The sequence below is a fragment of the Cyanistes caeruleus genome, unplaced genomic scaffold (assembly GCF_971803275.1).
Source record: "Cyanistes caeruleus unplaced genomic scaffold, bCyaCae1.hap1.1 HAP1_SCAFFOLD_76, whole genome shotgun sequence".
NCBI classification, from domain to species: Eukaryota; Metazoa; Chordata; class Aves; order Passeriformes; family Paridae; genus Cyanistes; species Cyanistes caeruleus.
In genome coordinates, this window is record NW_028255888.1 from 1,924,054 (window position 1) to 1,935,604 (window position 11,551).

General features: G+C 54.8%; 1 protein-coding gene and 1 long non-coding RNA gene across 3 annotated transcripts; one reads left to right on the forward strand and one right to left on the reverse strand.

The window, feature by feature from the left end:
* Nucleotides 1–3,903: 3,903 nt before the first annotated feature.
* On the reverse strand, nucleotides 3,904–10,589 carry LOC147646933 (uncharacterized). 2 transcript variants are annotated; one of them, XM_086872761.1, is made up of 13 exons: nucleotides 10,327–10,589; nucleotides 9,899–9,970; nucleotides 9,739–9,810; nucleotides 9,585–9,650; nucleotides 9,026–9,133; nucleotides 8,325–8,396; nucleotides 8,165–8,236; nucleotides 7,979–8,077; nucleotides 7,420–7,527; nucleotides 7,063–7,134; nucleotides 6,362–6,439; nucleotides 5,156–5,321; nucleotides 3,904–4,626 (listed from the first exon to the last, which is right to left on the reverse strand). In XM_086872761.1, the coding sequence occupies exons 1-13, from the start codon at nucleotides 10,421–10,423 to the stop codon at nucleotides 4,428–4,430; spliced, it is 1,281 nt and encodes a 426-aa protein (XP_086728887.1). In that variant the 5' UTR covers nucleotides 10,424–10,589; the 3' UTR covers nucleotides 3,904–4,427. The 2 variants fall into 2 exon arrangements, with proteins under 2 accessions (XP_086728887.1, XP_086728889.1); XM_086872763.1 differs by lacking the exon at nucleotides 7,420–7,527.
* LOC147646934 (uncharacterized) lies at nucleotides 4,216–9,474 on the forward strand. Its single transcript, XR_015281773.1, has 2 exons — nucleotides 4,216–5,935; nucleotides 6,029–9,474. It is a non-coding gene; the product is annotated as an uncharacterized LOC147646934 (long non-coding RNA).
* Nucleotides 10,590–11,551: the final 962 nt, after the last annotated feature.

Consider the following 11,551-nt stretch of genomic DNA (forward strand, 5'->3'; position numbering starts at 1 on the left):
GCGCCTGCGGGGGCTGAGGAGCGGGCCGACGGGGCCACCGGCGGCTTGAGGCTCGGTCTCCTCCCTTTCCGAGGAAGCTTTCTCGCCGGCGCTCTCTCGGAGGCTTTCGCTCCGACGGCGGCTTCCTTCCCGCTCGCCCCCAGCCAGCCCCACCGAAACCTGCAGGCGGACGGCAGCCCCGCTGACCGAGCCAGCCGGGCAGAAACCGAGGCGGGAGCAGGGCCGCCATCTGCTCGGGCCCAGATGCGGGAGGGAGCGCCGCCGGCTTCTGAGGGCTCCCTCCTTCCCTCTCAGGGAGACGCGAAGGCGGCGAGGCGCTCAGGCCGATAGGGGAGAGCCGCTCGACGCGTCCCACGGTGGCCCGCCGGCCGACAGCAGGTCTGCCCAGCCGCCGGCCGACAGCAGCCACCAAAGGCCGCTCGCGTGCCACTGGGCTCCACCCCAAAGGCCGCCAACTGCCGAGGGACGCTGTCCTGGTTTAGGGCAAATTTGGGAGAAAACCTCCAATGGGGCTTCCCCCGGGAAGCAAGCCCAGGTGGCCCTTTTCTCCCACCCCTCAACCGGTTCGGAAGAGATTTCTCTGAGAGAAGTGGAAAAATCCTGTTTATTTCACAGGCACAGCTCTACCCAGCACAAGAATGAACGATATCAAATTACAAAACCTCTCGCCATTCAGAAGAGATGACAAACTTCAGAGGGTCTCTTTCCTGTGGGTGTTCGCTCTGTTATCAGTCCCTCTGGCGCTGGAAAATGCCGCTGCCCAGGCTGGGCTCCCGGTAGTCCACGGGTGCAAGCTCCCGGTGCTCCCCCGAGTCCCCAGTCCAGAGCAGGTTCGATTCGTTTCAGAAAAAGGGAAAGAAAACAGTCCAGGAAGACCTCTCTGCTCTGGCTAGTTGGAAAGCCAAGGCGATCTGTGTCTTGTGTCTGTCTGTGCTGTAGTCAAAACTCCCGATGTGTGGGGAGCAATTACAGTCTGATAACAGACCTGGTGCTTCTTTTCCACTCACTTTTACTCTTAGATGGAATTTTAAGAATACAAAATCTGTGTCTGGGTTAGGTGGACGAATGGGGATACAATTTAACATCATAATCAACCCAGGACACGGGGGGTCCCTCAATTTTTTTTTTCTGGAGGTTCACCCCCTCCCCCAATATTTCCTCCATCCCCCTCCCCCCAAACTGAGGTGAGAAAATGGTTTTTTTAAATTTTTTCTGGCTTTTTTTTTTTTTTTACCTTCCCCCCCCTTTTTTTTTCCTTTTTTCATCTTTTTATTTATTTACACTTAATTTGGGGGGCCAAGGGGCAGGAATTTTGGGGTGGGGTCACCTGGGGGGACAGGAAGCAGGGAGACCCCCCTCCCCAAAAATACGGGAAAAATCCTGAGATTTCTGGTGTTTCTCCCCCCACCCAAGGTATGAAAAAATTTATGTTCTCAGATTTTTGGTGATTTTTGGGGAGAGAGTTGCAGTTTTGGTGGAGGTTTTGGGAAGGCTTGCTGTTTTTTGGGGAGTTCTCCCAGGATTTGGGGTGGAATTGGAGAAATTTGGGGGTTCAGGGAGAAATTTGGTGTTTTGGGGCGAAACTCTGAAGGTCCTGGGGGGAATTTTGGGGTTTTAGGGCAAGAATTTAAGGATTTTTTTCTAACATTTGGGTGTCTGGGGAGGAAGTTTGGGGCTTTGGGGAGAACTTTGGGGTTTTTAGGGAGAGGATTTGGGATTTGGGGAAAAAAATTGGGGATTTGGGGGGGAAAATTTGGTGGTTTTGGGGGGAAATTCAGGGGTCCTGGTGGAGTTCTGATTTTGGGAAGGGGATTTGGGGAGGATTTTTTGTCTTTTGGGGGAATTTCCATTGATGGGGAGAGGTCCTAATCCCAGTGAGGAGGGGCATTTTGGGGAGGCCTGAATTTGGGGAGGGGTCTCAGGGAGGATTCCCAATTTTGGAGTGAGATTTGGGGGATTTTCCAGCAATGGGGAGGTGTCTTGGGGGTGGGATTTGGGGAGGGGTCTCATCAGGGCACCATCCTGAGCTGGAAGCGGGGGAGATGTTGGGAGTGGAATTTGGGGAGCGTAATAAATGGAAATGATTTGTGCTAATTAAATTGTAACTATTTGGAAAGTTATTATTAGAAGCAATCAAGGGAATTGGTGATACAAGGCAGATGTACCCCTTTGCAGATGTTACGTGTTGAAATTAAGGTACAGGATGTAGTTTTGAGGTAAGTGGTGTCCCAAGAAGAAATCAACCTTGAGATGGATAAAGTTGGAACAACTTTAGGCATAGGCCTGAAGATTATGAAGTGTAAGACTAATTAGTGGAACGCAATGCTTATTTACATAACACTTAGTACACATGCAAAACCGGTAAGTTTATCCAGAGGACAATGAGGATGAGCGTAAGCCTTCATCCAAAATACCATCGAAAGGAGACTGAAGGCCCCCTAGCAACAAGTGAGGCTTGCGCCATGAAGAATAGTGATGTAAAATTAAAGAATCAAAAACAGGAGGAGACTTAGGGGAAACATGAATGAATATGTATAAGCATACAGTATATAAGTTTAGTTTGAATTGCTTTGTTTTGGTACGTGAGGCAGGGTGAGAAGCCCTGCCCATACCCCAGTCAGTTTTGCTCATGCTTTAATCATACTCAATTACTAGCAAATTATATTCACATATATATATATATATATATATATATATGAAGATATTCACTAAATTGTACTCTTTTACTGAATTGTTTTCCTTTTATACTAAATTTCTATTCAATCCACTAAATAGTATTATTTTATTATATTGCATCCTTGTATTCAATTCACTCAGTTGTATAATTTTTTCCCTTGTTATTTAATTGCTGTTAATTCAATAGATCTAGTTGTCTGATTTTAATTTCATTTACAACAGCACCAAGAAGAAAAGGGGCTTACTGAGAGCAAGCAAACTTAATCCTCTGCCAGGACACAAATTTAGAGGGCAAAAATTACAAAACCCCACAGCATCAGCCCAGCTTCCCAGTGAGAAGGGTTGGAACTCTCTGCCCTCAACACTTCCCCAGCAGGTTTACAAAGGTAACTGGGATCTAAGCTGTGCCCTCTGAACCAACAGAGCCAGCCTCCCTTCAGGCTGAAAAGCCACGGCCCCAGTTATAGCCCTGGGTGCCTCCTGTGCCCCAGAGAATGGCCCGGCTCACCCGGCCCAGCCTGGCCCGAGCAGCCCGGACTGGCCTCAAGGGATGGGCTCCACCTGCCCGCTGTGCCCACAGGCCGGGCCCAAGGGCTCACAAGAGGCTTCCTCCCAGCTCTGCAAAACCTTGGCCAAGACTGTCCCCTTTGCTGTGCTGAGAAGAGTAAAAAACCCTCTCAATTTAACCCCACTGCACTCCTCATGGGGAATCCCTGCACACCTTAGGAGAGAGCCCAAATTTGCCCTGTGTGCCTCATGAGGTGCAGGCCCAGGTGATGCCACGGAAGGAAATGTGCCCTCACAGCCCAGGGACGCTCAGCATGGGTTCCCCCAGCGCCTCGGGGCCCCACCGCTGGTCACGGCAGCCCCTGCCTGGCTCCTGCCTGCCCACACCATGGTCAGCCCTGCCTGCTCCTGGACATGGAGCTCAGCCAAGGCTGGTGCCATGTGGGCTTTGCTGGTGGTACCAGCCAGACACTGGGGTGAGAGCTCCATCTCTTTATTTGAACAAAAAACATGGGCCAACCCCTGCTCTGGTGTCGCTGCCTGCTCGGCCCTTCACGCCCCGGCTAGCTTGTGCCAAGCGTCGGCGGCAGGAGTGGGGAACCAGGTGAGCACTATGTGGCTCGACCTGGAACCTCTAGAGCTCCTTTGGGCTTGGGCTCTATAGTATGCAGGGCGACACGAGGTGAAGTAAAGGGAGAGAGAGTGCTCAGAGTCCTCCAATTTCCCAGGAACAAGTTTATTCCAGCAGGTGCAGGGAGAAGGCGATGAGGGACAGGGCTGGGATCTCGAGGAGAAAGTCCGAGCCGAGCCCCTGGGCACCTCTGTGCGCCAGGTTTTAAAGCCCGTGGGCGGCTCATACAACAACCAATAATATTGCAGCAGGGGAGGTGTTGTGGGAAGGGGTTACAATACACAAATCCAATGGTAGGGACTTGGGGGAGGTAGGATAGCTATACAACCAATAGGGCATCGAGTAAGGGATGATGAGCAGGGAAGGAACCAGAACAAAAGGTGTGGTGTACATAGATTGATAGGGCTTGGGGGTAGGACCAAAGTGATGGATGGGGAACAATCTGGAAAGAGGGGAGAGGTTTACAATGACAGGCAACTGGGAACAAACTATATCGGGATAGTGGGGAGTAACTGGGGCAAACCAACTCTAAACTCAATGAAGGTGAACAAACATACTTAATGAAGGCAAACTAACAGGCGGCAACACTCTGGTGGACAGGGGCTGCCCAATTTCAGTCCTGGCCAGGGAACAGGGCCAGGGGGCTCAGGGGCAGAGGGTCTTGCTTGGGAGGTGTGGGTCTTGGGATGCCCTCAAGACGGGGATGCAGCTGCAGCACAGCAGATAGGGAGAGATGTGGAGAGCGAGGATAACAGGTCAGCTTCTCAGACACTGGAATCTTTGGCTGCTCTTCTGAAGCTGCAGAGGTGCTCCTGTGGAGAGAGGAGGTGGCTGAGGCCCCCAGCTACTGCTGGCACTCAGGGACCCTCCTGAACAGCAGGGCCCAGAGCGGCCAAGGCTCCCCAGCACCGCTGGAGCTGCTGGCACAGCTTGGCCCAGCTGGACAGCTGCCCCTCAAGGCCCCAGCGAGCAGGGGATGGCTCTGGGCAGGGTCCCTGGCCGGGAGCGGGCCCCAGAGCACCTCTGCCTTTCAAGGGCAATCTCGTCCCCGCTCTTTCTCCTGCCCACCTTGCTTTGCCTCTGCCCGCTGCTCCTGGGGCTGCTCTTGGCCAGGCAGCCTCAGTGGGAGCCAGCACTGGCTGCAGCCCCAGCGGGCTCCCCAGGACAAGGCCCAGCAATTAAGAGGCCAATGAAAGGCCTGGGCAGCAGCAGAACTCTCAGCAGAGTTATTTGGGCAACCAAGGCCTACCCACAAGTGCACAGCAGCCTCACTGGGAATGTTTCCTGACTATGAGCAGCCTTTCAAGAAGCTGTTTGAGGCTGAGATCGCAAAACACTCACCGTTTTCCCTTCCAGCAATACCAGATTCCGGCACAGCACATCATCAGGAAAACTGCTCCACCAGCCACAATGGCCATTAACTTAATCAAACCATCTGTTCCCTGGTAGAAAACTCTTCTCATGCTCTCCCAGATCTTCTGAGCATGTGCTGTGGTGCCAGCTGCATCTGTGGGAGCAATGGGCAGTGTGAGCCTTTGCTGTGCTCCACTGCTGAGCTGGCAGCACGCTGGATACAGCCAGGACGTTCTCTGTTTCCCCCAGAGCTGGGGCCTGCAGGCACCTTGCCACCCCTTGGCACAAGACTGCTCAACCCCCTGAGCTCGAATGGCACAATTTCTCTGTGCTGTGCTGGTCTTCTCCAGGCAATACTTGTCAAAGACATGGATAAGGATCAGGAAAATGCCCACGGTTTTGGAAATGCTCCAGGGCCACCCCTCTTCCAAACAGACCCTAAACCTGAACTAGCCTGAGACTGGAAATTTTCAGGGGATCTCAAGGTGTGCGTGCCCCATGGTGCAGTTTGGGTTCCCTGTCACCTGATGCCAAATGCTTTCCTGCAGAGGCTGGGGAGAAGCTGCAGCCAGGCCAGGCTGGGAAACAGCCCTGTAGGCCATGAAAGCAGCAGTGGGGCAGCAAGGCTGCCATGGATCCCTTCCTGCTGTACCGGGCACGGCGTGTCCAGATGTGCAGAGAAAGCCCCTGGCTGCTGAGTGTCAGGAGGAGGCTGAGGGACATGGACCCACCATGGCGTCCCTCCAGATCATTCAGGATTATGTCCAGGTATTTGAGTTCCCCCATTGCTACATTACTATCTCCTATAGGTTTGTCCTTCTTTCTCAGGGGACCATTATATAAAGTATTTGCATTTCTCAGGAATGGATCCCACAGAACCAGTGCTCAGCCTGTGGGATCAGCAGGGAGGCACCACACACCCCAGCGATGGGAGCTGGGCTTGCTGGCAGAATTTAGCTCAGGAGCTGGGAAAGTCCTCCCTGCAGACACACCTATAACTCAACAGCCACAGAAGCTTCAGTCATGTCTGCTGATCTGCACAGGCAGCACTGAGCCACAGGAGCAGTGAGAGGATCACGCAGGGTGAGGGCACAACCATGCACGGCTCTGTCCTGGCATCTGCAGAGATGCCACCGTGGCCGACCCTTGGGCTCTGAGCTGGCGGCTCTCCCAGGGGGAAAGGCCTTGACCTACCCTCAGAATCTTCCTCATCATCAGGCTCAGTAACTGATATGGATTGGGAATCCGGATCATCTTCATCATCAGGTTCATCTGCAAAGAAAGTCAGGACAGAACAACTCCCGTGACACTGCTGAAGATTCTTCTTCAGGCTGGAGTGGCAGTGAGTACACCCAGGTGACTGCTGCCCTCCAAGGCACTTCCTCATCTCTGCTTTCAACTCAGTAGCAAGGGCAGGGGGACCACGTGCCTGCAGTGGGCCCACAGTGGGATGGAAGGAGCCCCTTGCACGGCAGTCAGGGGAGAAAGGACTCCCTGGAGCTGCCAGCAGCTCTGAACTGAGCCTCAAGCAGGGCCAGGGCTTGGCAGCTGGAGCAGGAGCATCTCAGGTTCCCTGGGGCCAGAAAGGAGCCACACAAGGCAGAGCCCCAGGGCACAGCCCTGAGCCCAGCCCTTCCCTCTCTGCTCTTCTCCGTGGCTGTACAGAGCACACGGAAGGAGACACTGGCATTACACACAGGAAGAGGATCGACAGCTAAATGCTCCTTCCTCCCACTGACAGCAATGCTGTGGGATCACTCAGGGCTCCAGAAGGGAGCAGGGCAAGGTTTCCAGAATCCGTCAACCTTCAGACTCTTGAGGGAAATGGCACATGAGTGAGCTTTTGCCACCTTGACACGGATTGTTCTGTGCGGAAAGGGACATTGAGAACTTGCCTCCAGCATCTGGCAAGGTCTTCAAACCGCCATTTACCAGCACTTCCAGATGCTCCATGTCACCATCCCAATCTAGAAGGGAGAACAGATCAGAACCATTCCATGGTGTGCTGGGATCCCTTTCTGCCTTAGGGAACTGGGCACTGCAAGGAGGTCACGTAAGGCCGTGGGAGCCACATGTCAATGGACATGGCCAAAGCTGCAGAGAGGCCTGAGGAAAGCTCTGGACTGGCTCTGGACATTCTCAACACCTTTTCCATGCTCTGTGCAAAATCCCTGAAAGGCAGGCACTGCCAAGGAGCAGAGATTTACATCTGAAGCCTCAGCAGGGCTCAGGCCCAGAGGCACAGCAATTACCTCCTGGGACTGTGCCTGGCATGGCCTCCCTTCCTGCAGCAGAGGCTGCCCATGAGCCACTGCTTCCTCCGGGAAATGGCACCTTCAGCACAGCCTTTGGGTTCATCTCTGGAGGAAGGAAGAGCCACAGCTCGATCAGATAGAACCATTCCCCATTGAGGAGGTGGCATGTTCAAGTGGCAATATTTGTTAAAGTCATGGTTAAGGATCAGGAGAAAGGCCAGGTTATTTGGGCTGGCCAGGGCCCTCCCTCCTCCAAACAGCCCCTACACCTGATCTAGCCCAAGACCAGGAAATTGCAAGGGATCTCTGGCTGTGCATGGCCTGTGCTGCAGTTTGGGCCCCCTGTCAGCTGATGCCAAATGCCTTCCTGCAGGGACTGGGGAGAAGCTGCAGCCAGGCCAGGCTGGGAAACAGCCCTGTAGGCCGTGAAAGCAGCAGTGGGACAGCGAGGCTGACATGGATGCCTTCCTGCTGTGCCAGCCATAGCATGTCCAGATGTGCAGAGAAAGCCCCCGGCTGCTGAGTCACAGGAGAAGGCTGAGGGACATGGACTCACTATGGCGTCTCTCCAGTTCACTCAACATCTTATCCATGTGTTTGGATGTCTCCAGCGACTTACTATCCTCTGTAGGTTTGTTCCTCCCTCTCGGAGAACCTTAACAGAAAGTATTTCCATTTCAGATGTATGGATCCCATAGAACCAGGGCTCAGCCTGTGGGATCAGCAGGGACACACCACTCACCCCTGTGATGGGAGCTGGGCTTGCGTGCAGCAACCAGAAAAGGAGCTTGAAATGTCCTTGATGCAGACACACCTGTAACTCAACAGCCACAGAAGCTTCTGTCACCTGGTTTGTGACAGGTTGTCAATGATTATTTCTTGTTGGGACAGTGAGAACATACCTGCATGGGGCTCCAGAGGCTTAAAATCTTCATGCAGCCAAGCTGCTGGAGGAGCCTTCCTACCACCCTCATCTGGAAGGGAGCACAGATCAGAACCATTCCATGGTGTGCTGGGACCCCCTTCTGCCTTAGGAAACTGGGCACTGCAAGGGGGTCGGGGGATGGCCAAGGGAGCCAGATGTCAGTGGACATGGCCAAAGCTGCAGAGGGGCCTGGGGAGCTCTGGGCTGGCTCTGGACACTCTCCACCTTCTTTGCAGGCCCTGTGCAATATCCCTGGTGGGGCAGCGGCACCAGCCCAGGGCCCAGGGGCTCTCCCTGCCACAGAGGAAACCATTAAGCCCTGGGCCAAACTGCAGCATTCAGTGCCACAGACATCCCTACCTCCGTCCTGCCCTCTCTCCTGCCCTCCGTCCTTCAGCTGGGACAGCTCCCCCAGCCCAAGGGGACAGAGCCAGGCCCTCTCAGGGCACACTGGAGCTTTACCCTCCCCTCAGCCCTTTCCCCACCATGGGCATTCCTTGCAGCCGCTGCCAGGTGTTGGGATGTGTCTCCCATGGAGGGACTTCAGCAGAACTGCTCAGTAGCCGAGTGCCCTGAGCCTGCTCAGGATAATTCCTCTGCACTGTGCTCACAAAGCCAAGCAACAGAGATGGCAGCTCAAGCCTCAGCAGGGCTCAGGCCCAGAGGCACAGCAATTACCTCCTGGGACTGTGCCTGGCATGGCCTCCCTTCCTGCAGCAGAGGCTGCCCATGAGCCACTGCTTCCTCCGGGAAACGCTGCCTTCAGCACAGCCTTAGGGTTCATCTCTGGAGAAAAGAAGAGCCACAGCTGGATCAGGTGGGGCTGTTCCCCAACAGGAAGGTGGCATCTTCAAAAGGCAATACTTGTCCAAGTCATGAATAAGGTTCAGGAAGCCATCAAAACTTCGGAGCCAGGCCAGGGCCTTCCCTCCTCCAAAGAGCTGCCATTCCACATCTACCCCAAGACTGGGAAATTGCAAGGGATCTCTGGCTGTGCATGGCCTGTGCTGCAGTTTGGGCTCCCTGTCAGCTGATGCCCAATGCCTTCCTGCAGAGGCTGGGGAGAAGCTGTAGCCAGGCCAGGCTGGGAAACAGCCCTGCAGGCCAAGAAAGCAGCAGCGGGGCAGCAAGGCTGCCATGGATCCCTTCCCACTGTGCCAGGCACGGCATGTCCAGATGTGCAGAGAAAGCCCCCGGCTGCTGAGTCTCAGGAGAAGGCTGAAGGACATGGACCCACCATAGCGTCTATCCAGTTCACTCAGCATCTTGTCTTCTGTGGGTTTATTCCTCCCTCTCAGAGAACCTTAACAGAAAGTATTTCCATTTCAGATGAATGGATCCCACAGAACCAGGGCTCAAGCCTGTGGGATCAGCAAGGACACACCACTCACCCCCGTGATGGGAGCTGGGCTTGCGTGCAGCAACCAGAAAAGGAGCTTGAAATGTCCTTGATGCAGACACACCTGTAACTCAACAGCCACAGAAGCTTCTGTCACCTGGTTCGTGACAGGTTGTCAATGATTATTTCTTGTTGGGACAGTGAGAACATACCTGCATGGGGCTCCAGAGGCAGAAAATCTTCATGAAGCCAAGCTGCTGGAGAAGCCTTCCTACCACCCTCATCTAGAAGGGAGCACAGATCAGAACCATTCCATGGTGTGCTGGGACCCCCTTCTGCCTTAGGGAACTGGGCACTGCAAGGGGGTTGGGAAAGGCCGTGGGAGCCAGATGTCAATGGACATGGCCAAAGTTGCAGAGGGGCCTGGAGAGCTCTGGGCTGGCTCTGAACACTCTCCACCCTCTTTGCAGGCCCCATGCAACATCCCTGGTGGGGCAGCGGGACCAGCCCAGGGCCCCTGGGGACTCTCTCCCATCCATAGAGGAAACCCTCCCTGAAGCCCTGGGGAAAACCATCCCCAACGCTTCCCAGGGAGAAGGAAGTGCTGTCTCAGGAAAGGGAAGCCAGGCCCTGGGCTCACCTGCTCGCCTTGCTCGCCACGGAGCAGCCTGGGCAGCCCTGTCAGGCAGGGCCACTGCCAGGAGGAGCAGGAGGAAGAGGCGCAGAGCAAAGGCCATGGTGCCTTGCCCACTGCCAGTCCTGCAGCTCTTGCTGCCACCACTGTCCTGACACTGCTGTCCCAATGTCAGCACCGCTGCTGCCGCCGCCGCTGCTGCCACAACAGTCGTGGTCAAGGACTGACTGCTCGGTCCTTGTGGTGCTGTGCAACCACGGGGCTCTGGGACCTCTGTGACCTCAGAGCCTGCTGTCACCTCAGCCTGCTGTCACCCCAGAGACTGCTGTGACCTCATGGCCTTGGCTGTACCCCCCCGAGTGTACTCCCATCTGTACTCCAAACTGTACGGGACTGATTGTAAATATTTGACTTCATCAAAGGGTCATTGCTAAACAAAACCTTGGTTTTGCCTGCTGACATTGCTGGTCATGTTCTGTCCCAGGAGATGCTCTTGATGGTTGCCTCTTTTCCTGGGCATGGCACTGGAGGAGGTCCAGGCCCAGGTGATGCCACTGAAGGAAATGTGCCCTCAGACCAGGGACACTCAACACAGACTCCCCCAGCCCCTCGGGGCCCTGCCGTTGGTCACAGCAGCCCCTGCCTGGCTCCTGCCTGCCCACACCGTGGTCAGCCCCGCCTGCTCCTGGACATGGAGCTCAGCCAGGGCTGGTGCTGTGTGGGCTTTGCTGGTGGTACCAGCCAGACACTGGGGTGACAGCTCCATCTCTTTATTGGAACAGAAGAGCTGTGTCAGGCCCTGCCCTGGCAGGAGGGACCCACCTTCAGTCCAGGCCACAGAGCAGGGCAGGTCCCTTCAGGGACACAGGGCCTTGCTTTGGGTGGTGGCAGCATCTGCACAGCAGCAAGCTGGTAATGCAGCTGTGACAGGGACATCACGTATGGGCATGGAGATGTGAAATGTGTGGTACAGGTGTCCCTGAGGGAGGTGTTTGGCTTTTCCTGTGAAGCTGCAGAGGGGAACCTGTTGAGAGAGGAGATGGCTGAGGCCCCAGCTGCAGCTGGCACACAGGGACCCTCTTGCACACTGGGAGATTCTCACTGTGCTCAAAGTTTCCCTCTGAAGACTAAGAGGTGAATGTGGATGGGCTTAGCAACTGGTCTGCAGGCCAAACAATTGAGGTAGCAAAAGAAGAAATTGAGAAAATACAGGTTTATCCATAGCAAGGAA